The 23,033-nt window shown below is 35.5% G+C and overlaps 3 protein-coding genes and 1 non-coding gene across 6 annotated transcripts; 3 read left to right on the plus strand and 1 right to left on the minus strand.

The window, feature by feature from the left end:
* Nucleotides 1–9,107: 9,107 nt before the first annotated feature.
* LOC133303343 (NAC domain-containing protein 69-like) lies at nt 9,108–12,074 on the minus strand. The gene is made up of 6 exons (XM_061503245.1): nt 11,738–12,074; nt 11,339–11,607; nt 10,847–10,981; nt 10,397–10,741; nt 9,733–10,116; nt 9,108–9,600 (listed from the first exon to the last, which is right to left on the minus strand). The coding sequence occupies exons 1-6, from the start codon at nt 11,910–11,912 to the stop codon at nt 9,343–9,345; spliced, it is 1,566 nt and encodes a 521-aa protein (XP_061359229.1). The 5' UTR covers nt 11,913–12,074; the 3' UTR covers nt 9,108–9,342.
* A 3,319-nt stretch (nt 12,075–15,393) lies between these two features.
* Nucleotides 15,394–15,512, plus strand: LOC133303357 (5S ribosomal RNA). Its single transcript, XR_009750455.1, has one exon. It is a non-coding gene; the product is annotated as a 5S ribosomal RNA (ribosomal RNA).
* A 267-nt stretch (nt 15,513–15,779) lies between these two features.
* LOC133303331 (pentatricopeptide repeat-containing protein At4g01570) lies at nt 15,780–19,294 on the plus strand. Its single transcript, XM_061503220.1, has one exon. The coding sequence runs from the start codon at nt 16,516–16,518 to the stop codon at nt 18,874–18,876; it is 2,361 nt and encodes a 786-aa protein (XP_061359204.1). The 5' UTR covers nt 15,780–16,515; the 3' UTR covers nt 18,877–19,294.
* A 909-nt stretch (nt 19,295–20,203) lies between these two features.
* On the plus strand, nt 20,204–21,786 carry LOC133303332 (chlorophyll a-b binding protein 7, chloroplastic-like). 3 transcript variants are annotated; one of them, XM_061503222.1, is made up of 4 exons: nt 20,204–20,362; nt 20,586–20,809; nt 20,930–21,444; nt 21,548–21,786. In XM_061503222.1, the coding sequence occupies exons 1-4, from the start codon at nt 20,307–20,309 to the stop codon at nt 21,563–21,565; spliced, it is 813 nt and encodes a 270-aa protein (XP_061359206.1). In that variant the 5' UTR covers nt 20,204–20,306; the 3' UTR covers nt 21,566–21,786. The 3 variants fall into 3 exon arrangements, with proteins under 3 accessions (XP_061359206.1, XP_061359205.1, XP_061359207.1); XM_061503221.1 differs by having other exon boundaries at nt 20,227–20,370; nt 20,573–20,809; XM_061503223.1 differs by having other exon boundaries at nt 20,227–20,366; nt 20,593–20,809.
* The last annotated feature ends 1,247 nt before the right edge of the window (nt 21,787–23,033 follow it).

The following is a 23,033-nucleotide window of genomic DNA, read 5'->3' on the forward strand; positions in this document are numbered from 1 at the left end:
ATTATGTATAGGCATGGGTCGAACCGAAACGAATTTTTTGAAAAACCGAACCAAATTGGTTTAAATGGTTCAGTTCGGTTCAAAACTGGTTTGGTTTGGAAGTGGTTCGGTTCAGTTTCAGAACCAGTTCGGGTTGACCCTATTTTGAAATGAAAAGAAAAATTTAAAATTTAAAAAATAAAGTTATAAAAATCAATTTGGTTCGGTTTGAAAACGGTTCGGTTCGGTTCAAAATGGTTCGGTTCTTAAACTAGTTTTGAAAACCGGTTCGGTTTATGTATTGGTTCCTTAAAAACCGGTTCGGTTCATGAACTGATTTTAAAAATCGGTTATTTTAAGGGTGGTTCGGTTTGGTTCATGGTTCGGTTCAGTTTTCTGATTATTTTGCACACCCCTAATTATGTACTACCGATTACCACAAAACAAAATTTATTTACTACCCGTAGTACATAGTTATAACTGCTAAAAAGATACAATCTTGAATCTTTTTTTTTTTTTTTGATAAACCAATCTTGTATCCTTTTAAATGACACATAGTAAACCCTATGAAATTATATATAGCTTGCACTCATCATATATAATTGTCTCGCTTATCACTCTCAGTAGTCTCCACTATGTCAACAGAAAAAATAATTAATCAAGTAAATAAATTATTTGGATGTATTTATCATCATTTTTCAATGCAAACTTTTTCTTTGTGATTACTGTTGACAAGTTAAAATGAATGAGATAATGTTGAAGTGCACTGTTCAAATTAACCTCACCTTAATGCATTTACTTTCCATGAACCTATGATAGGTATTAAGTCTTACATATTGCATACGAAACTTTTTTGTTGTTGTAATAATTGCATAAGAAACTTAAGTTTACTAAATTTATACAAAAGTTCCATTCTATGTAAAGACCATAAAATTTGTTGGAGAAAAAGAGCATTGAAGAATCTTAAGTTTGATTTTGAAAAACAGTTGAGAACTTCAGCTGTAAATTAATACCAATTCATGATGTCACTCCAGGGAATTAGAAATGATAGGTTGCAATTAGAGATAGCTGATTGTTTGTACTCTTTCTGAATGTGTGCCATGCTTAAAATGTCATGTATATTCAACTTTATGTGTTGGTGATGTGCTTCCACATTAATCTCAGATGCCATGGTAGAGTTAATTTGAAAGCATTGATTCCAATTAGTTAGTTTAGAGATGAAAGATCATAAAAACTTAAAATTAATTAAGATTTTGTTAACCTGAATCCTTCAAGCAACTGTGTTATTAAACCTGGTCGGGTTGAACTAAAAATCAGTGAATTGGTGATTTAACCTGTTCGAGTTAATCAACGAATCGACAATGCAATTGGCTCGATGAGAATCAGTTTGACTTGGTCGGTTTTTAACAAAATTAGTGACCCGATCAATTTTTGTTAACCCGTTCAGGTCATGCAATATTTTTCTAAAGAAAAGGACATCATTTTTTAAGCAATATCCAAATGCAAAATCCCTAAATTGTTGTGCACAATTTTCGATTCACATATAGGCATATCAATCACACAAAGAACAAAACACCATTAATCATTTAAACTTAAAAAAGGTGAAATTGAAATGAAAAGTGAAAATGTTAAGTAAGTTGGATTGAAATTTGAAAGCATCAGAGACAAGAAGAATGAGCTAATTTGAAATTTGCAAAATGATATTAATTTTATTTTTTAAGAATGATAGTATGTATTTTTTTTTCCCCAAAATTAGGGAGGGCCTATAAGCCCAATTTTTTTTTTTTTTTACAAAGATGCAATAGTTCTATAGTTATGAAAAGCAAGTAAATGTCCATCCAGTAGACTGACCATTTGAGGAGGAGGTTGAAGATGACGATATCCTCTTCCATGTCAAGGCATTGTTGCAAACTAGTTCGCACATTTGTTGCCAAACAAAATTTTGGAAATTTCTGAACAGACATAATTATGGATTTTGCTATATAACATAGATGTTATTATGAAGGAATTTTAAGTATAGAACATAAATTTATATACATGTATTCGGGTTATGTGGTTCAACTAGTGACCCGGCCAACCAAGTCGATGATCGGGCTAGCCGAGTCGATGACTGGTTCGGGTTTAATATATAACATTGTTTTCAAGCATATGATAAGAATTAAATTAGTAAATATTTAATATTTTTAAAATTCAAGACGCATAAAATAATTCATTCTTTAAATGATTTAGTGAAGATAATAATTACATTTTAACCAACACTGCAAGAGTATACGTTAATAAAACCTAATTAGTTAGAGTAAAAATGCCATTGTTAACATATGTATTTGTATAACCTTTGTTAATTTTTTTTTGGAAATAAAAATGGTGGCAAAGTGTGCAACCACTTCGGTGCTAGTGTTGTTAACAATATTTATCCGTCTTCAAATGGGCGACTCCAATATCAAACCTTTCCTACTTCATTGGCAATTCCAGGTATTGAACATTTCCCACTTTATTGGCAGGAGTTTGTCCTGAGACCTAGTCAACCGCCGCTGAGCCAACCCATGTTGGGTAACTTTTGTTAACTTTTAGAAACGACAATGGACTAAACACAAGCAATACCAAACTGAAACTTAATATTGTTAATGCTCACCTACTATTTATTACAGAAAATGATACCTGAAGTTTAAAATTGAATAAAACTTAATATATTATTAATACTTACACTCATGCATAATTTTTTTAGATAATCAGAAAGTTGATATATCGACGTTTATGCAATGAGGAATATTATGACATGCGCTTACCCTTTATTAATGTATTAAAAGTTACAACTACTAATGTTCATTATTCTATAAAGATCGATAGAGGACGGGCGTGCCTTAAATTGTTTTCTTTTGTAATTTTACTCTTTAAATTAATTAAAATATCAGCAACTTAATGAGCTAATTAGTTTTGCGAGGGAGGGTCCGTAACTGTAATAATAGTTTCAAATGCATGAATATATATAATAATAGTGGTATAAAAGTTCTAATATCTAGTTAGGATTAAATGAACTTAAGATGATTAGTTCAATTAAGCTTGAAAACTACCTTATTTCGCATTTTAGTGTTAAAATCCATCTACTTAAAAATCATTTTATCTACCTACCAAAAAAAATAAATCATTTTATCTGCAAAACTTGAGTTTGTATATAAGAATGACAGGAATGCGGGATAAACACAGAAACTACCATATATAATAATATATGCCAAACAAATAAAATATAAAAAATGGATATTCTGTGGCAATTTATACCAAATATCTTCGGTATTGAAGTTTCCTATACCTTTTATATCACATCTGTCTATTTTCTCTATAAAATATAGTTACTGTTATTTTTTTGACTTTTAACTAAAGGATATATTTTTCTTATGTTGTAGGAAAAAAACTACCTCATGTTGTAGAAATAAAAGTATAAGTGAGATCCACATATAAGAGGAGAGAGAAAAAAGAGTGGTAAGACCCAACCTCTTTTTGTGTGTGTAGGAGAGTTATTTATCTCATGTAAAATAAGATAAACATAACCCTTTAACTAAATAGGTTACTTTAGGTTCAATGTTCACCTCTAACTTGCCATTGTAAATTTAGTTTATTCCACGTTTTTTAATTATTTTCTGATAACTATTCACTTAAATTCATTTGTTATATATTTTTTAGCCCTAGTTTAATGAGAAAGTGCGCTACAAAAATAATATCATGAATACATAACTAAAATATGTATTTGCTTGTTTATAGCCTTATATTTTGATCATAAATTAATATTTTCAGTGAAAATAGTTTGATATAATAGTATTGAGTTCCTCTATATTCTTTCATGGCCGGATGGAAATAATTTTCTATTCTTCTGTTAAATATTTTTATGTCCTCTAATCTTTACGTAACACTAGCTGGCAAATGATTGAAGCCGCACTTTCACTGTATCTCTTGATTCACTCCTTTATTTTCTTTCAGCTTCTTAATTCTTTGTCACCTCCCAATACATGTAAGAGTCACTATAGGGGAGAAGAGACGGAAGTTTTTTGGGCTATACAATTTCTCGGGGAAAAAAATAAAAATGAATGGTAAAATAAAAATAAAAAACTGTTGGATAGTTAATTAGTTTATAGTTATGCACATAATCATATTTAAGAGTCATAACCTATTTTTTTTAATGAAAGTAGGTAGCATATATCAGCAACTACAGGTATCATTCTTCTTTTCCAAAACTTTGTCTTAAAGCTGGAAACCCTTACATAACACGTTTTTAGTTTTAAGATTAGAAAGCTTTGTTGAGATGTTCGATCTCCTCACATGTCATTTTTCTATGGGTTAAAAACTTCTTATATTATATGAGAAGAATGTCTTCTCCATACACACAATAAACATGTGGATCCCGTTGAAAAGTGTAAAGTGAAAAGAAAATCAGTAGGATCCACGTGTTAATTGTGTGCGTGGAAAAAGAATTCTTCTCATGTAACATGAAGTTTTTAACCTTTTTGTATTCGCTCAAATAATATCAGTAATTAAGAGTCTCTATTTTTTTAAAAGCACTATTGTACTTATTTTAAAACAATTATTCATTTAACAAATTAATATTTCAGAGATCATATAAACAAAATTTAACAAAGAAATTAATATGATAACGTATAAATCAAAAATTAAATATAATAATAAAAAAAGTAAAACTTTATTGTATAATTAACCTAATAGACATATCGGTAAAATCACCTAGGAGTGCTAGATCTCAGTTGCCTTTCGTTGAAGGGTCCCCCACCCTATATATAAAAGTAGAAGTTAGGGCTAATTAAGAGGAGGAGGGGAGGTTGCATTATTATTTATTTACGATGAACATAAAGCAGATTGTACCATAAAGTTAGCAGAAGTTTCGCCCTTACTTCTCTCCCATTAATTAACAGAAAATTGGATCATTGGGCGCATGCAGCGTCCATCAGTGATCAATCCAAATCATTGGACCACATCCCACTTCACCATATGTACGTAGTACAAAACTTTTATTTAGTTTTTCTTTTCACCATAACACAACTTGATTTTTTATTACATAAAAAAGAATTGAATGAGAAAGGACTCTTGGAGGATCGACTTGCCACTATGACCTGCTCGGGATAATGGTCATCACCTATTAAAACCTTTTTTTATTCGTGTAAGTTTCACATTGGAAATGATTTTTTCAGTTGTTACATTTCTTACTTTGATAGAGGGTTAAAATTTATATTCTTGATACCTGAAATTAATTAAGAAAAGTATAATAGGACACACATATATAAAGGTTAATGAAGATTGACACAACTTGCTCAACTTGTAATATCAACCGAATGAGCACACAGAAGAATTAGTATAAAGAATCATTTCAACCCAAAATTATAATGTGTTAGGTAAGGGTTTTTTTAAGGATTTATATTATTCTCTAACACATCTCCTCACGCAACTCGTGACCTTATGGTCACTGAAGTTCTGATACCTTGTAAAGAATCACTTCAATCTAAAATTGTGTTAGGATAATGGTTATATTATTCTTAACCGTTTAGATTATTTCTGTAGGCACTTTAACCTCTCTACTTCTTAATTTTTTTGAAAAAAAAGAGTCACATACAATGGTTTTAGTTAAACTACCTCCTTTACTATATTTAACACTTAGTAATATTATGATCAGGCCAAGATTATGAACTTGTTAATTAGGGTTGAGGTTTTAGGGGAGTTACAAGTTTGGAAGTTGGCTCATTCTATTGCAAATTGCAATAGACTTAAGAAGGTTAAGGTACCAAATTGCAAAAGAACATTTTTAAGCGACCCACAACTTAATATGAGGAGCGATATTTGGCCCTGTAGCTAAATTAAGAAATATTGATAGTTTATCTTCTCAAAACAAGCACTCATTCAATGGGTTTATGTAACATCCCGAGCGCTGACGAGGGCGGAGAGTGATCGCCGGTGTAAAGAGGCACGGACAAGGAGTGACTCCTGACAGGCTTTTAGCGGGGGGTTACATGCATGAATGAATCGAATCGACACCCGAAAGAGAGGGATTTCAAAGACTATGGAGGTGTGAGACTGCACAGTTTGGGATAACTTATAAGAATTAATTGGTACTAACTATACTAACAAGATGCATCTGCTTTTCGGTAGCCCGGATCAGAAGAACTCCACAGTTAAGCGTGCTTGACTTGGAGCAATTCTGGGATGGGAGACCTCGTGAGAAGTTTTCTCGGAAAGTGTGCGAGTGAAAAAAAAACACACTGAAAAGTCTCGTATTAGTATATGGGGATAATCATTGATGCTTGAAGCGACCGATAAAAGGACCTATTATGATGCAGATCATGATATGGTGAACATTGTTTATTCTTATAAGACATTGTCAAATTTAACGAGCTAAATAAAACAGTTCAACAGCATGCAATCTTGTAATAATTATATAGACACAAAGATCCTATAATTTCATGCAGAAAAATTAATAATTCAGAAACCTAACTTTTTGAGAAAGAGAATTTTAATTTTATTTCATTTTCACTTATTCATATACCAAAAATTAACTATTAGTTCGAGCGGAAAGAACTTGATTTTGTTTATTGAACTTCAAAATAATTTTTAAATACCGAGCTGGTTCTCAGAGAAAAAAAAGGAAGAAGTACATAATTATATGAAACAAAAGCAAGAAGGACCATATCTCAGGGGAAAGAATGGGAGAGTGGAAGGCAAAAGTGAATAAGACAAAGGATCATATGCATGCACATTAATTGCTGGCTTTCTATGTTTATCAAAATGAATAAGATAGCGGTTCAGATGCATGCTCATTGATTGCGGTTGAGGTCGACCATATATGCAGCCTGCAGAGCTAGCCACACACACAGAGATGGTGGCCTGTTAACAAATAAAAACAAGAGTCGTAAACATTTTGTATGTAAATATTTAGATTAGGTGGCTAACGTTCCTAATGAACTAGTTTATTCAAGTTACATGAATTAAGTGAAGGTTTCGCTCTCCTTTTGTCTGTTTTCGTTTCATGGTACCAAAATTGAAAGGAACAAGAGAATGTCTTCTTTGGTGGCACCCATTTGGGACATACTTACGTGGTGGTCTCCATTCCAGTATGGCAGTGTCCACGTTCGCTAAGTTGTCCTGCATGGTTTTGTCTTCTAATCGTTTGCTTATAAAAATATAAACATACACAAAACTATTTCTGCGTTGCCACAAACAGTGTATCCTCGGAATGCATAGGCAAATCTCATTTTTTTTTTTTTGCATCGGCGGGTCTCACTTTTTTTTTATTACAACTAGTAAAGAACAGAAACCTATTTTCGTATAACAAATAATGGAAAAATTTATTTAATCGTTACTTTAGATAATTTTTAAGTTGAAAAATTAAAAAATTAAAACAATAAAAACTATTATAACTTAAAATAAATTAAAATTATAAATACGTTATAATTTTTAACCCAAAACTATATCTTATGTAAAGTAACTTAAAAAAAAAATAATATTTGTTTGCCGTGGATTATTTAACTATATATACTCCTGGTCCTAGCTAGGTTGCAGTTACCGAGAGAGGGAAATGGAGTAATGGTTGGTTGAAGTTTCACCTAACTTATATATGAGTCGTTGGATAACTGAATCGGACGGCTATGATTTTATCCTTTGTGACAAACCACGTGACAAGTACTGTACTTCTTCATTCAATGTCTGTCTTCGTCTCCGACCAATGTGGCTACCATCTTCATTGCCCACTAACTTCCATCTTATCCATGCTATATTCCTCTTTGTGGAATCAATGTACTTGGGAATTTTTTTTTTTTTTTTTTTTTCTCTTCTTGGGTTTGCTTCTTGTATGCAGACTCTATGTTGCATGCTTAATTTGTTCCTGTTTAATCCATTTTAGAATATTGATTAGCTTCTGTATCTCATGTGGCCTTTATATTTGTATCCTAGATTATATATATGAATTGATTAGGTACAATGTCGTTCATTTTCTAGACTCAAAAGAGTCTGCGGGCTATATTGACTGCATAATGTTTGATAAAATGCTTGGAAGAGCTGATTCATAGCCTCGTTCGATATGGTTTTACTTTTGTTTAACTTCATACCAGTAATTAGTTTGGACAGATCAGTTGTGTGGGTATGGTTGCCTTTGATTTAATGGTAAAGCCATTTTGCTCACCCAACAAAGCATCTTAATTTGGCGAAAGACTCTTAAATTAAGGGCTTTGATATCATTGGTTCTGTGAACCTTCAAAGTCACACACTGCATTCTCTAAGTATATTTATTCTACTTTCCCAGTGGTAAATTGTGATATTTTCCGCTCTACTATCTAACGTTATGCTTTGGATCAGCCCCACGTGCTCATTTCCTTTGTTTCTCCCTTATTCCTGGCACTTTCATTGAGTTGTTTTGCCTTTATTTGATTGTTCCAGGCTTTTTCTGTATGAATTTATCGTCAACTCCTTGCTGGGTGGCAAGTTGTTGCCCTTAATTGCTACTTCTGGCGAGGGTAGTTGATACTCTTGAAGTGTAGTAGTTTTCTCGCTCTTCGAGTGCCTTTGCTTAGTTATATTTCAATATTTTGCTTTTGAATTCGTACTTTTTTCCTTGTTCTTTTTTGCACAAACCTTCCTTGCATGACTTTACTCTCAAGGTAAAGATTCTGATTTAGAGTTAGCTTCAAGGATATAGCTTGTTGGCCATCTGATAGCACTTTATTTGTTTTTCTGGTTGATGCTAAAGGCTTATGTGTTTCTAGTTTTTTGTTATGAGATTGCTAATTACTACCTGCCTAAGACACATTTGTCTGTTACTTAAGGCTGGCTCATTATTTGCGTCTGTAGTCTGAAGATCGAGCTTTACACTGTTACTGCACCGAGCAAATTCCTTTTAAACATTTTTGTCATTTTCCTTAAACATCTTTTTTGATGTTTGGGTTTTTCAAGATGATCTTACAATATTCTCCTTCACACAAATTTTGTCAAAAGGAAGCTTTGATCTTACTTGCCCTCCCTGCAACCTAGTTTCTTCTTTTGAAGCATTATTTTGGCCTACCTATATAACAACACAATGCTCCACAGGAAACAAATATATTGGCTACTGTAAGAAAATTCCAGCAATCTTTTATTCGGAACGTAGGTATATAACATAACTAGTTTAAATTAGAGAGTATCAGGTCTACAATTGCAAAATTAATTACCATGAAAAAAGCTACAAACTCTGGACATAGAATTATCATTATGATAAGAAAGATGCAGTATGGTTGCATCATTGAGACCCCTTTGAATTTCACCTTGTGTATCTTTGATGAAAGTCAAAACCATGCAAACAAGCAGCACTACTCAGGTAAACTAAACCATTACCCCACTGCACTAGCACAAGTTCCCAATTGATAGCATATCCCAAATAGTGAATATCAGCAATGAAAACCCTATGATTACATTGATAAGATACACTGAGCGCGGATTTGGGTTTTGACTTATTGAAGGTGTCTGCAGGTAGATGAAAGAACCCTTTCTATTGGCTACAGGTGATTGATCGCTTGTGGTTTCCAAATTCATTCTTGACCTGGCATCTTGAGCTTTATTCTGATCTTTGTTTGACTCCAGTTTGTCTGTTTCCTTCTGCACCTGCAGATTACATCATATGGAGCAAAGGCTTATAAATGTTGTGCTAAAATTAAAAAACTGCTTCAATTGAAGTGCCTTTCTCCTCAGAAAAGACAGGCTTCTACTTTTTTCTCCTCAGTACAGGTTTCTCACCTCATGCCGGTGGTATACTGCTTTGCTTGAAACCTTTCTGTGTGTTTGAGATCTTCCTGGAGCAGCTTTCTGTGACTCAGAGTTGTTTGATCTCGCTTGATATTTAGTTTTGCATCTTCTTGAAGTTGAAGAAAAGCTAGCTGTTGGAGCTGAAGGAGAGATAATATTCTCGGTAACCAACATAGACAAGGGTTCATTTGAAGTTGAATCACCAGAAGAGTCCCCTCCCCAGAAATTATCACCAAAGGTACTGTCCTTTTTCTCTCTGTTTACTTCAGTTTTAGAAGACAACGGAAGATGACCAGCATCTGGTGATGTTTTAACTATTTTCAATACCTGGCATCCGCTTGAAACAGCATGTTTATTACACGCAGATGTGGTGCCCTGTAACAATTTCAACATTGAATAAATACATCAAGTTAATCCTTGAGGTGTTGATAAGGAGACATCCTAATTCCTCAAAAATTTAGAATCTATTTACTAGAAATCTAGGTACGAGATATGCATCATTACTACTTCCAAAATCATTTAGAGAATATATTTTTCTATATGAGCATTTCTTGCATGGGCATAATACCTATAGACTCACAACTCACAAACATTTTGAATTGCTTGCGAATGGTGTATAGGCACTGTCCGTGCAAGGATTTGTCCATATACTTACCCGTACAGAGACTAGTTCAGCGTCTGTTTCACTGCTTTTATAATATACCCCTCTCAATGACTCTGAGTGGATGGATTCATTAACAAAAGCATCCCTTCTTTCTTCGTTGATGAAAACGTCCTCATCAACTAAAACTGAATTCAAGAACAAAATATTGTCTTCGTCTTCGGTAGTATCAAATGGAAACTGCCTGATACTGTTCTCATTCTCAAAGCAGATGTTGGTATGGAATGGTTCGTGATCAGTGACAATTGGAGAGTACTGTAGTGAGGGGAAGTCATATTCGTCTGCCTGAGGTGGTGCTAGAAAGATTGATTCCAGAGTCACTTCTGGCAAAGTAAATACCTGAAGCAAATATAATCCAAGTGTCAGTTCATAGCTTGTTTTGTTATGAAAAACATAAACTAGGAATCAGTTGTCAATCTGTCCCGCAAGGATGCTTTTACTCACATCTGGAATTCCATCATCTGTTGCCTGGTTTTCATGATCAGCAACAATAGGCTCCGCTTCATTGATCAATTCATCAGTTCTGCCTTCCACTTTCTTCTCAGCTTTTTTCATCAAGCGACACAAGACAAAAGTTCTCTGCAAAATGAAAGCCATGATCAGCAATGGTTTCTTACATATTTTTCCATTACGTGAAATAAGACAGATGAAGTTCATGCTTCAAATAAACAATAGAAATTATAGAATTGGCAGATAAATGGAAATCAGTGATGAATTGTTACTGAACATTACAATTTGAGAAAATTGGGTCATAAATTAAGTATAAGACAGAGCCAATTAACTTTCTATTCTCAAAATGAAACCAGCCAAAATCTACGGAACTTCTAGTTTCGCAACGTGCAGAGATGACAAAAATCCAGTACAAGGAAGGACTCCAAATAGAAGCAATGTTATGTTAATCAAGTAAACATGAATAGTGAACATTAAAACCCCTACCTTGTCAACAGGAAATGTAACTGCACGATATTCGTGAATTACCCAGTTGGTTTTGACACCATGAGGAACACGACCCCTGTGGAAAACCAGGGTCTTCTTGGTGCCAATGACATTGTTGGTGTCTCGTGTCTTGATTTTCCTGTCCTTACCAGTGGCCTTCCAGTAGCCAGCGTTGGTTAACCTGTTAGACCTGTCACTGTTTGCGTACTTCAAATCGCGAGGACTGAAGAAAAACCACTCTGGGTCTTCCGATTTTACCTTGGAAAGCGCTAATATCACAATTTAAGGAAGAAAACAAAAAATCATAATCAAACACCATTTAGTTAGAACTTTAAATTAGAAAAAACAAAGATATGTTTTTTTTTTTTCCATTACTTTTCACGAGTGAGGGGGCTATACCTGGTAAGTCCCAAGGCTCAAACTTGCAAACATCAACCTCAGCAATGACATTCTGAACCCTGGAATCATAACCCAGCAGCTTGTACTTCAGGTAGTGACCCACAAGCTCTTCATCTGTCGGCTTGAATCTATATCCCAGAGGCACTGTTTCCCCCATCGATGCTGGGCTGTCCATTTCTTATTGAAGTTTTAATATTAATAAAAGAGAGAGGAAGGAGTGACAAAGGATGAAACAACTGAAGTAAAGAGAGTAGAGCAAAAGAACTGCTTCCTTCTTCAGGTTTGGTTTTGCTTTGATAAGTTACAAAGTTTGTGTTTGTAAATGCATTACCATAAGATTGTGCATTGACTGACTTCGTATGGCTTAACTAAGAAGCTACCTTTTAACTCGCATAGAGTATGCTTGTGACATGACAAGTTTTGACACGTGTAATGAAGTAGACCCCACTCCCTGAAACCGTGTTTGTACTAAATTTACCGCGTATGAGAATCTTCTTCCTCATCCATGAAAGCGAACGGCTCACCATATTTTAATTTTTTTTCTTCCTATGAGCAATTTTCATTTTTATCAATCAACATAGATTAATGATTACCTGGAAATTACATATGATGTTGCTTCAAAAATTCCAAATATGACGACCCACATAACAAGTAATGTAATATAGAGATGGTAATATTTTCAGGCAAAGGGAAACGTAGTATGTATTGGAGTGTATATATCATGGTATTTTACGAGGAGAGTAATAATATTTGCAAATTACTTTTGCCATGCACCGTTGGTCCATGTGTAGGGTGAGATAAGAGATCAAGGAAAATATGAAAGTGTTACTGTCCTCGACTGAAATCCAGGACAAGGCCTAACAGAGTGTCCAAGATCCAAATGAAGAACCTGCCCAACATCGGAAATAAATTCTTCTTTGCGAGAATCTCGAAGTATCTCCCTCCACCCTTAGTATTGCAGTTAGCTTGCATGCAATTTCCAGCAATTCGCCCTCAAAATAACTAGCTATATCTTAAACAAGATTTACAAGGATCATCTACAAAAATTCTTTCTTGCATCAACTTGGGATGCCTTCGACATAAAATAATGGCAATACTACAAAAGGAGCCATTAGCACCACTAACTAATATTGAAGTGCCTTATAGCTAGAAGATTCAATACATGCTTTATCGGTTAAAAAAGTCTGTCTAGGAACAAATCTTTGTACTTAAAGGTACATGGATGTTATGGGAAAAGGAAAAATAAAAAAACTAAAAAATTCTGTGGTTGATGTGAATATAGGTTTGTAGATAACATGAATATACAATAGAGTAGAGTTATATATAGCTTTTGTAAATCTGAATATTCTGATTTTCTTTGAATCAATTTCTGGTGGTCTGTTATCTTCCCCACCAGGATTTGTCCCCCCAAAAGGCTAATTCATTTTGTTTGTCAGTGGATAAAATTTTGAGGTATGATTTAGATACTAGGCGACTGGTATTGGTAAGGAGATGCCTACTTACAGATTTCTAGTTTTGATTAAGCATTTCTTTTTACAACTCAGTTTTTTTAACAATGTACACTCCCCTTCCCTGAAAGTGTTGGTCAGGGCTCAACAAAAGTTTGTTGCAGAAACTCTACAAAATTGATCACATAAAAATACACACGGCTTCCTAGAAGGGGACTTCTATTTCGGGTTTTACTTATACTCTTATAAATTCAAGCATTTCTTATAAGGCCTAGCGCTGTCAGGTGGCTGTAGTTTTGTGATCCAGAAATAGAATTAATACAGCATCATCGAAGCTGAAAAAATTTCCATTTTTTCTGTTGCAATGTCAACGGTCATCGATTTCTTTGTTTATAGTCACCTTACAATATGAATATCTTGATGTTAAGAAAGATGCAGTATGTAACATCCCGAGCACTGACGAGGGCGGGGAGTGATCGCCGGTGCAAAGAGGCACGGATAAGGAGCGGCTCCTGACAGGCTTCCAGCGGGGGGTTACATGCATGAATGAATCGAATCGACACCCGAAAGAGAGGGATTCCAAAGGCTGTGCAGGTATAAGACTGCACAGTTTGAGATAGCTTATAAGAATTAATTGGTACTACCTATGCTAACAAGATGCATCTGCTTTTCGATAGCCCAGATCGGAAGAACTCCACAGTTAAGCGGGCTTGACTTGGAGCAATTATGAGATGAGTGACCTCCTGGGAAGTTTTCTCGAGAAGTGTGCGAGTGAAGACAAAGCACGCTGAAAAGTCTCGTGTTAGTGTGTGGGGACAGTCGTTGATCCTTGCAAGTTGCCAGGTGTTACAAGTGGTATCAGAGCAGGGCCTCTCATCCAGTACGGTGTGATTCGAGGACGAACCAGGCGGAAGCTGGTGGGCATGTAACATCCCGAGCACTGACGAGGGCGGGGAGTGATCGCCGGTGCAAAGAGGCACAGACAAGGGCTCCTGACAGGCTTCCAACGGGGGGTTACATGCATGAATGAATCGAATCGACATCCGAAAGAGAGGGATTCCAAAGGCTGTGCAGGTATAAGACTGCACAGTTTGGGATAGCTTATAAGAATTAATTGGTACTACTTATGCTAATAAGATGCATCTGCTTTTTGGTAGCCCGGATCGGAAGAACTTCACAGTTAAGCGTGCTTGACTTGGAGAAATTTTGGGATGGGTGACCTCCTGGGAAGTTTTCCCAGGAAGTGTGCGAGTGAGGAAAAAGCACACTAGAAAGTTTCGTGTTAGTATGTGGAGATAGTCATTGATTCTTGAAGCGTAAGCTTGCACTAGTGTAAAATCTACGTGAATTTCACCTTTCGCATATTTTCTAAATCCTTTCTTGAACTGGTATTTTGAGCTTTTCTCTGATCCTACCCAGGCTAGCCTTCTCAAATTGTGGAGCATGTTATAATCAATGGCATGTTACTCGGTCAAGATAGGCTTCTCCATTTTCCTAGTGCAACTGCTTGGTTTTGTCACCTTAAGTTGGGATACTGTGTTGCTTGAAATCATTTCCTTTTTCTCGCTGTTTGCTTCATGGTTAGAAGACAGTGGATGAGTACTAGTATGCTCGTTACTCACTGTTGAAGTGTCCACAATATTTTGCGTAGTGTGATAGTTTCAGAACAGAAGAAAATTATGAGTACTTGTGAAGTCTTAGGTTCTTTGTTGGGGACGAAGAAGAAGGGTAAGAAAAGGGGAATAAATAGAAAGCTTTCCCCACACTTTCCTTCATTAATGCAGGTCCTAAACTTCCGGTAATGATCTATGGATTGGTCACAACAAAACGACAAAACCAACTCAAACCCAACAACATTTTACTATTTTAGAACATGATATAGGATAGTATTAACGGAATTACTAATTGGTCCACGGAAAAATATTTCTCCGGTCATAGCTTAAAACAACGTATAAAATTAAAAAATTATAATAATAAAGATTTATATATTCTTGCAATATATTAAAATTACAAAAATATCTTCATTTTCGTCCCAAAACGACGTCGTTTTGGTCTCATCGGATATAACTTGTCTTCATTGACTTAAGAAAATCTTTACCTTTTGTTTTATTTTGTTAATTCAACAAGTATATTTATTTTCACTTTTATACGTTTATGTTTTCACATATTTAATGTGAAAACATTAAATATAAAGAATCATAACCATTGAGGTGCGACCACACCAGCACTAATGCACTGGATTCCATCAAAACTCCGCAGTTAAGCGTGCTTGGACGAGAGTATTACTAGGACGGGTGACCTTATAGGAAGTCCTCGTGTTGCACCTCTTTAAAAAGTTTTCAAAAAAAAAAAAAAGAATCATAACCATAAAAAGTGAAAATAAATATAAAATATAAAAAAAATTAGAAAGCTAAATTCATTGAATGAACATAATTGATTTAAAAATAAAATAAACTGATAACTATCAACGTTACCATATGATAATAACAATAATAATAACGCTAATTAATAATGGGGTAGGATATTGTAAGTTGTAACAATCAATTAGTGTTATTACCAATGTTACTACCCACCAATTTCATCGTTAGATCGATTATGTTGATCCAACTGTTATATTTATTTGTATCTTTGTATGGTTATGATTCTCATAATCATACAAAGATGGAAATAAATATAAAGTATTAAATATGAAAAACTATAACCATACAAAGATGGAAATAGATATAACCGTTGAATCAATATAATCGATCTAACGCTGAAGTTGATTGATAATAATCGATCTAACACTAATTAATTGTTACAATATCCTACCCATTGATAATATCAGTATCCTAACTATTAGACTACATAGGACAAAATCACTTTAACACTACCATCTGTCTGCACATTGACGATAAGATATTGAATCAAGGAGTTACTTTTTGAGCAAAGGGAGATGCACTCCCAGTCCCGTTATCATTCGGAGAATATATCTTTTACCCTTTCAGAGACTACTTCAGCTTTCCTGTCACTGATTTCATTGGAAAAACATGTCTTGTTTCTTCCATGTTGGGGAAAGATGCTTCCTGCTCAATGCCAATTAGAGACTGCTGTTCTTCTCGGGATGATTGTTATTTGAAATGTTGATCCCAAATTTTGTTAGGGTTCGTAAAACCATATAACAAGGTTTATTTACTGGGAAAGAACGGATCAAGAAAACAAGAATTAAAAGAATAGATCGATAAATGAGATTATCTTCTGATGAAATTCATCACCATGATTAGGTAAGATATTTGGATGTAAGTAAATAAATAAATAAATAAATTTCTTAAAATCAGAGATTGGAATGCAATGGGACATGGGATAAGAATGACGGAAAAGATGGGAGAGCTGCTCCTGGTGGCCTCCATCACAAAGACTCTGTCCGAGTCAGGAACTCGGAACCTCACTCACTTTCAATCCCTTAAACTCACCGAATCCATTATCCTCAAAATCCTTTCCAACCCATCACTCCACCCTTCTAAGAAACTCGATTTCTTCAACTGGACTCGTTCTTATACTCATACTGCTTCTGCTTCCGCTTACTCCACCATCTTCCGCGCCGTGTGCCGCTCCGGCTACTTGAATGAGGTCCCCTCTCTGCTCCGTTCCATGAAGCAAGACGGCGTCGTTCTTGATTCCCATTCATTCAAGCTCCTCCTCGATGCTTTCATCGTCTCCGAAAACTTCCATTCAGCTCTCCAAATCTTAGATTACATGGAAGACCTACAACTACTGGGCAACACCCTCAGTCCCATCGTCTATAACTCTCTTCTCATTGCTTTGGTTAGAAAAAATCAACTCTCTTTGGCCATCTCCATCTTCTTCAAGCTTCTTGATGCTGATGTTGATGCTGATGCTGATGTTGATCTTGATGTTGGTCCCTGTTCTGTTGCTTGCAATGAGTTGTTGGTTGCTCTTAGAAAAGCAGACATGAAGGTTGAGTTTAAACAAGTGTTCCAAAGGCTGAGGGAGAAGAAAGGGTTTTCTTTTGATACCTGGGGCTATAATATATGTATTCATGCATTTGGTTGTTGGGGTGATTTGGTTAACTCCTTAACCCTTTTCAAAGAGATGAAGGATAAGGAGTTGGTTGGCCCTGATTTGTGCACCTATAATAGTCTCATCACTGTGCTTTGCAAGGTTGGCAAGGTCAAAGATGCACTCGTTGTGTGGGAGGAGCTCAATGGGTCAGGTCATGAACCTGATCAGTTCACTTACACAATCCTTATTCAAGCTTGTTCCAAGACTTACAGAATAGAGGATGCAACCAGGATGTTTTACCAGATGCAGAATAATGGATTTCGCCCTGATACACTTGTTTATAATTCTCTGCTGGATGGACTTTTCAAGGCCACCAAGGTTACGGAAGCCTGCCAACTGTTTGACAAAATGGTTCAACAGGGGGTGAAAGCCTCCTGCTGGACATTTAATATTCTCATTCATGGATTGCTTAAGAACGGGAGACCAGAAGCTGCTTATACTCTGTTCTGTGACCTCAAGAAGAAAGGCCAGTTTTTGGATGGGATTGCTTACAGCATTATTGTGCTGCAACTTTGTAAAGAGGGTCAACTGGAGGAGGCACTTCAATTGGTCGAAGAAATGGAAAGCAGAGGTTTTGCTGTTGACCTCGTTACCATAACATCACTCTTGATTAGCATTCATAAACACAGTCGCTGGGACTGGACAGACAGGCTTATGAAGCATGTCAGGGAAGGTGATCTGGTGCCCAGTGTTCTCAAGTGGAAGGCTGGAATGGAAGCTTCTATGAAGAATCCACCTAGCAAGAAAAAGGATCATACGCCATTTTTCCCTTCCAAAGGAGATTTTAGCGAGATCACGAGCTTTATAACCCTTGATTCTCATGATGCCAAAACTAAAGATGAGGATGAGGATGAGGAGAATTCCTGCGACCATATTGACGAGTGGTCATCATCTCCTCACATGGATAAATTGGCCAATCAAGTGAAGTCCACTGGCTTTTCTTCCCAGCTGTTTACTCCTACCCGTGGACAAAGAGTTCAAGAGAAAGGGCTAGATTCTTTTGATATTGATATGGTGAATACTTTCTTGTCTATATTTTTGGCCAAGGGAAAGTTGAGCTTGGCTTGCAAATTGTTTGAGATTTTCAGTGACGCAGGTGTAGATCCTGTGAGTTATACTTACAATTCTATCATGAGCTCATTTGTCAAAAAGGGCTACTTCACTGAGGCTCTGGCTATTCTAACAGAAATGGGAGAAAAGCTTTGCCCGGCTGATATAGCAACATACAATATGATAATACAAGGTTTAGGAAATATAGGAAGAGCAGATCTAGCCAGTGCTGTTCTTGATAGGCTACTGAAGCAGGGTGGTTATCTTGACATAGTTATGTACAACACTCTCATTAATGCTCTGGGGAAGGCAGGCCGAATCGATGAGGTGAATAAGTTCTTTGAGCAAATGAGGAGCAGTGGGATAAATCCTGATGTTGTCACTTATAATACATTAATTGAAGTTCACAGCAAGGCAGGAAGATTGAAGGATGCTTATAAATTCTTAAAAATGATGCTGGATGCTGGATGCAGCCCTAACCATGTTACAGACACAACTCTAGATTATCTGGGGAGGGAAATTGAAAAATTGAGATATCAAAGGGCATCAATTTTGAGTGAAAAAGATGATCCTTCTTGAGGGGATAAAGTTGGGTATAACTAAAGTGCGGTATAAGATTCTAGCAGTCTATGAAATTGGAGTTTGTAAAATAGTTTTTTAATTATCTGCAAGCTGTGGTCTGCTTCTGTTCCTGTGATCACAGACAGAGTATTTGGATGTTATGAAATTGCAGCGAGAAGCTCACAGATACTAATTCAGGAACATTCACAGATTCAACCCAAATGTGTCATGCATGTTGGAAGTCTGAAATCGGTGCATTGCTAGGCATTATGAAAGTTCAAACCTGGATGCTTAATTAAGGAATTACGAAGTCTTGAATAATGTAACTTGAGAACAAAACAAAAAGGAACCGTTTAACCACTAAATCATGTGGGTCCTATTGAAAAAATAAAATAAAGGTGTGGATCCTATTTTTGTGTGTCTATAACATGAATACAAGATGTGTCATGTAAGATGACATTCACATTTGTGATAATTTATATACGAAAATCAATAACTATTTTATGGCTACTGATATGCTTTAATTCCATTTTCTTTACCTTTTAAGTGCTTTAAGCTCGAAAGGCCTGAAAAATTAAATTAGACCTTTTTCTTTTAAAAAATGGGAGAGGTTATAGTTATTACTTATTTTTTTTATTACCTTTTACTACTAAATCTTAACTGTTGATTTTCGTTAATCTAACGATTATAATTTATTGGGTCATATTTATTAATTAATTATTAATTTCTAATAAATTATAATCGTTAACGATTAAGATTTAGTAGTAAGTATAATCTCTCCTTTTAAAAAATAAGTCAAATTTATAATTTAACATGCCACACTAGACTTAAAATATAACTAGTGTCAAAGACTAGCTTATTTATCCTTCTTAATGCAGACTAATACGAGTCCCCAGTATGTTTACTGGTGAATGAACGCGACGAAAAGGTTGTGAATTAGATGTAAATTAATGAACTAAAGTCAACGAAATTTTGTGGATTGACTTGAGCTAAACGTGAATTTGATTTGTACTCTAATTTTCGGTCAGAAATTCCAGTAATTGGTTATATTGATTTAAATTCTTAAAGAGAGAATTTACATATAACTAAGATGAATATGTCCCAAAAAAAACTGTTAATTGGTGTGGAGCAGGGAAAATAGAAAATAAGAATCTCTCCTTCTGTGGTGCCAAATGCAAACTAATAGATTTTATGTAAGCCACAAGGACTAGGGACCTTGTGAACCACCAGATTTAGATTTTTCCACATAAACCTATCCTATGAGATTCTACATGCCACATGGCAACCCAACATCTATTTACTGGATTCACACTCCTATCCTTTAAGATAAGAGAGCCTGCATACATTAACCAATTTGCATGTCTTTCCCAATCATCAAACATATACACATCAGCAGAGACAGCAACTCAGTAAATCATTTATTTTTTCAATCAAGGTGAGGGGTTGTCATGGCTTCCGCTTGTGCTTCCACTGCCATTGCAGCAGTTGCCATCTCTACACCAAGGCAAGTTTGTCCACTCGCCCATTACTTTCACTTATAATCTATGTGAGTCCACCGTAATATAAACAGTACATGAAATGTTCCATATATCGATCCTTTTAAAATGATGGAAACTCCAGTTCTAATTAATATGTACTTTCATGAACCTTGATTTAAACAATCATGAAATTTCAAACATTGCATGCGTAGACATATATAATTGATCAAAATGAGCGAATGCATACAGTTCCCAGAAGAATGGATCACCCTTGGGAACCCCAAAAGCTTCTTTTCTTAGTGGGAGGAAATTGAGGGTGAATAAGTACACAGCACCAGTTAGAGGACGATCCAGTACTACAGAGTGTGCAGCAGCTGACGTTGACAGGCCTCTATGGTTTCCAGGAAGCACCCCTCCTCCATGGCTTGATGGCAGTCTCCCAGGAGACTTTGGGTTTGATCCTCTAGGTCTTGGTAAGTGTACAATATTCAAATTTGATGTCACTGCATCAGGTCAAGCAGTGTATTCATTATCTCTTGTTATTATGAAATGATGAATGCAAATGACAAAAAAAGTGGGTTTTGATTGGATAGGATCTGATCCTGAGAGTCTGAGATGGAATGTTCAGGCAGAGCTTGTGCACTGCAGATGGGCAATGTTGGGTGCTGCTGGCATTTTCATTCCAGAATTCCTAACAAAGATTGGTATCTTAAACACACCTTCATGGTACACAGCTGGAGAACAGGAATACTTCACGGACACCACTACCCTCTTCATAGTTGAGCTCATTTTCATTGGCTGGGCTGAGGGTAGAAGGTGGGCTGACATAATCAAACCAGGGTGTGTTAACACTGACCCTATCTTCCCCAACAACAAGCTCACAGGGACTGATGTTGGTTACCCAGGTGGTCTTTGGTTTGACCCACTTGGATGGGGAAGTGGTTCTCCTGAGAAGCTCAAGGAGTTGAGAACAAAGGAGATCAAGAATGGGAGATTGGCAATGTTGGCTGTAATGGGTGCATGGTTCCAGCACATTTACACTGGCACTGGTCCTATTGACAACCTCTTTGCCCACCTTGCAGATCCTGGCCATGCTACCATTTTTGCTGTAAGTTCAACCAACAGCTACTAGGATTTGATTCTATAATGTGACTTCATTTATTATGGAATTGCTTGTGCTCACTTTTTTCTTTATTTGACGACTACTACAGGCTTTTACCCCCAAGTGAAAAGTTTAAGAACAGCTCTGGATGAGATTGCAAGCCTGGGAGAAACATTGGTGAACACCTTTAACCCAAGTAATAGAGCTGAAATGATTTATGAGAGGAGTGTTTATGTCCGTAGAAAGCTTGTGATGTGGCTAGTCTATGTCATGCACAGAATGATAATTCAATGTACAAACGCCTATTTAAGCTTTAGATGCCATGAATGTAAGTTCAGGTGATGATCACATTTGTGCATAGATGATAACCAGCGTGGAGGATATTTCATCATTAAGCTTGCGTCCTTGTTCCACATTTTCTGAAAACTCAGTCCTTAGCAAAATCTGAGAAAAATAATCATATTTATTATTTATATTTTTCTTTGCATTACATTAGAGGATATTAACAAATATTGAAATTCAACCCCGAAATTTTCATGATTAACTTGCCGAAATACTCAATTAATAAGGATGAGTTTTGAGTATCATGAGCGTGAACTTGCAGTGCAAGGTTTTGAAACCTACTAAAAAAACTTTGTGGCAAGAGTCAAGTTGACTAACATCATTAAAAAAAATAAAAATGGTTGTGTTTCCTTGAGAACCTTGTTTATAATTAGTATATGTACAGTTTGTACTAATAGCAATGGGTTTAAAAGTTGAAAATCGGTTTTCACTAGAAAAAATAATAATAAGGCAGCACTTTTAGTTTTTAATTCCAAATATTTTGTGTGGTAAAAACATGACAATATTTTCTGTGGATAACAGTAGAATAGTATAAATGCCTTAAATTTTTGTAAGACAATTAAGAACATAACCAAACTTTTTAATTAAATATCTTGACATTTTTTCTCAACAAAATTTCATAAATAAAATAAAAGATATACTTGAGAAGTTTAAATTATCTAACTAAATAATCGTATTTCAATATGAACTTGATGCATATTGATTATTCTATTACTATTCCTTAAATATAGTTGTAGCAACTAGTCTACTGATTTGCACCGCTATTGATTATACTTCACCCCCAGTAACTAAGTTCACATTGAACAACTTCAACCACTAAACCGACCAAGAACATGCGCTCCTAATTAAGCAACAATTCAGGTAGCAAACCAGATTCCAATTTCAGGATTGACAGAAATGCCACCATTACCTGGCTGGAATTTCCAGTTGAAATTCCCTCTCTTCGTGAATTCATGGTAGCAAACAGTATTATCATCTGGTAGCATAAATATCCATACAAGTAGAAATCTACACTCAAATCATGCCACACTCCATCAACAATCTGCTAAAAGAAACCTTTCTACATACTCAGGCCATACGTAAAAATAAAGGGTTTATCATCTATCATTTAACATGACTACAAAAATTTTCCTACACACACAACATTTTGTGGGGCCCGCAGCAAAAAAAAAAAAAAACTTCGGCACGCAAAACGAATCTCTATAACATAACACAATCACTTTTCCTACAACATAACTCTTATAAAACCCAAA

This window comes from Gastrolobium bilobum, unplaced genomic scaffold (genome assembly GCF_033153095.1).
Source record: "Gastrolobium bilobum isolate Gb01-03AN ecotype WA unplaced genomic scaffold, APGP_CSIRO_Gbil_v1 utg7982, whole genome shotgun sequence".
Taxonomy (NCBI): domain Eukaryota; kingdom Viridiplantae; phylum Streptophyta; class Magnoliopsida; order Fabales; family Fabaceae; genus Gastrolobium; species Gastrolobium bilobum.

Bases quoted from the DNA above. Each gene is read 5' to 3' on its own strand.
- LOC133303343 (XM_061503245.1), bottom strand. From the start codon at position 11,912: ATGGACAGCCCAGCATCGATGGGGGAAACAGTGCCTCTGGGATATAGA. The intron at 10,117-10,396 runs GTAAGTATATGG...AAATTGTTACAG, and splicing joins CTGAACTAGTCTCTGTACGG to GGCACCACATCTGCGTGTAA. The intron at 9,601-9,732 runs GTGAGAAACCTG...TGTAATCTGCAG, and splicing joins CAGTATACCACCGGCATGAG to GTGCAGAAGGAAACAGACAA.
- LOC133303331 (XM_061503220.1), top strand. From the start codon at position 16,516: ATGGGACATGGGATAAGAATGACGGAAAAGATGGGAGAGCTGCTCCTG.
- LOC133303332 (XM_061503221.1), top strand. From the start codon at position 20,307: ATGGCTTCCGCTTGTGCTTCCACTGCCATTGCAGCAGTTGCCATCTCT. The intron at 20,371-20,572 runs GTCCACTCGCCC...GATCAAAATGAG, and splicing joins CTCTACACCAAGGCAAGTTT to CGAATGCATACAGTTCCCAG. The intron at 20,810-20,929 runs GTAAGTGTACAA...TTGATTGGATAG, and splicing joins GTTTGATCCTCTAGGTCTTG to GATCTGATCCTGAGAGTCTG.